At 47.8% G+C, this 1217-nt stretch overlaps 1 protein-coding gene across 1 annotated transcript in view; it reads left to right on the top strand.

The window, feature by feature from the left end:
- The window catches only part of LOC108800215 (pancreatic triacylglycerol lipase-like), a 21275-nt gene continuing 20058 nt past the window's right edge, over positions 1 to 1217 (top strand). Inside the window, exons 1-2 of the mRNA XM_018572179.1 lie at positions 1 to 207; positions 895 to 963. Coding sequence (XP_018427681.1) covers positions 1 to 207; positions 895 to 963 — 276 coding nt within the window. The remainder of the gene's footprint in view (positions 208 to 894; positions 964 to 1217) is intronic.

Raw genomic sequence — 1217 nt, 5'->3', positions numbered from 1 at the left:
ATGGCGAGCGCCCAGACGTGCATTGTGACCCGTTTCCAGTCTTCAGATAAACATCGTAATATAAAAGTGGAGCCGGAAGATTTTATTGTCTGGTTTTTATGCCGCAATAAAGGTTCTGATCTGATAAATTGCCTTTCGCTGGTATCATCCCGTCATTATCATGTTCCAGATCTGAGAAATGACGTCAGCGGCCAGCACAGGAGATTTGTGACCCGAGAATCTGGAATCTGAGATGACACATTAAAAGAGGAAGTTCACCCCTCCCCACTCCTTAGATTGTTCCCAATTCACATACTCACCTGCCCAGCGAATACAGCGTTCTCCTGCTGCTATCCGCTGCCACAGTCCTGCTCCGCCATCTTGGTCCTCCATAGCCATAGGGTGCTGGCTGCCCTGGTATCTGGGCGGAGCCATCCAGAAGATGGGTGTGTCATGTGTGGGCCATGGGCGGTGTTGACAGTGCCCTTGGGTCCAGAACTAATAAGTTGGCAAGTATACTTTTGTACTTGTTATTACATCACTGGAAGCATTTTGTTTGATAAGTGCCTTATATACCTGTTGATCCTGCCAAACAATAAAAGCTGGCCTGTGTCCTCTGCACCCTTGTTGTTTCATAGAGCCTCCCATAGTTCTCATCTTGGACTACAGAACATTCTGACTTTTCTGTATGTTGTAGAGATCTCAGAGTGGGGGTGGTTGAGTAGTTTAGCAAAACAAAACAGTGCAGGGCTGACACCTCTCAGTCCACATAATGCTGCTTGCCTGATCACAACAAGGACTGAGGAGCCGAGTGCAATTCTCGGAGATCAACAGATACAATTGGCTGTGTGTGTTTTTTTTCGTGCACTCTAACCCCGTTATCTTTCTAATTTAAAGTCCCTCCCCCCCTCCCAGGGACCTATTTCAGAGCCCAGACATCTGTTGGCTCACAGTTCCAGGGCGGCAGCTGTGGAATTGTACAAGGTGAGTGCTGAGCATCAATATCAGAGTATTGGCCTCAATCTCCGGGAGAGACTTCACCATCCGGGGTGACTATTTGTATTATAGGACCAATGGGGTGACGGCGGACCGCGACTCAGGGGCGAGCGCAGGGATTCAGGAAAATTTTTGCAGAATCAGAAACTCTCACTGAAATGTATCCCAAAAAGTATTACTTTTACAATTTATAGGATGGGAGGAGGGGGTATGAGAGGGGGCAACATGTACAGGAGAGGAGT

Source organism: Nanorana parkeri, unplaced genomic scaffold, assembly GCF_000935625.1.
Source record: "Nanorana parkeri isolate BGI_ZX_2015 unplaced genomic scaffold, ASM93562v1 scaffold1958, whole genome shotgun sequence".
NCBI lineage: Eukaryota > Metazoa > Chordata > Amphibia > Anura > Dicroglossidae > Nanorana > Nanorana parkeri.
Note: the sequence above shows the minus strand (reverse complement) of the source record. Positions and strands in the feature narration are given on the sequence as shown.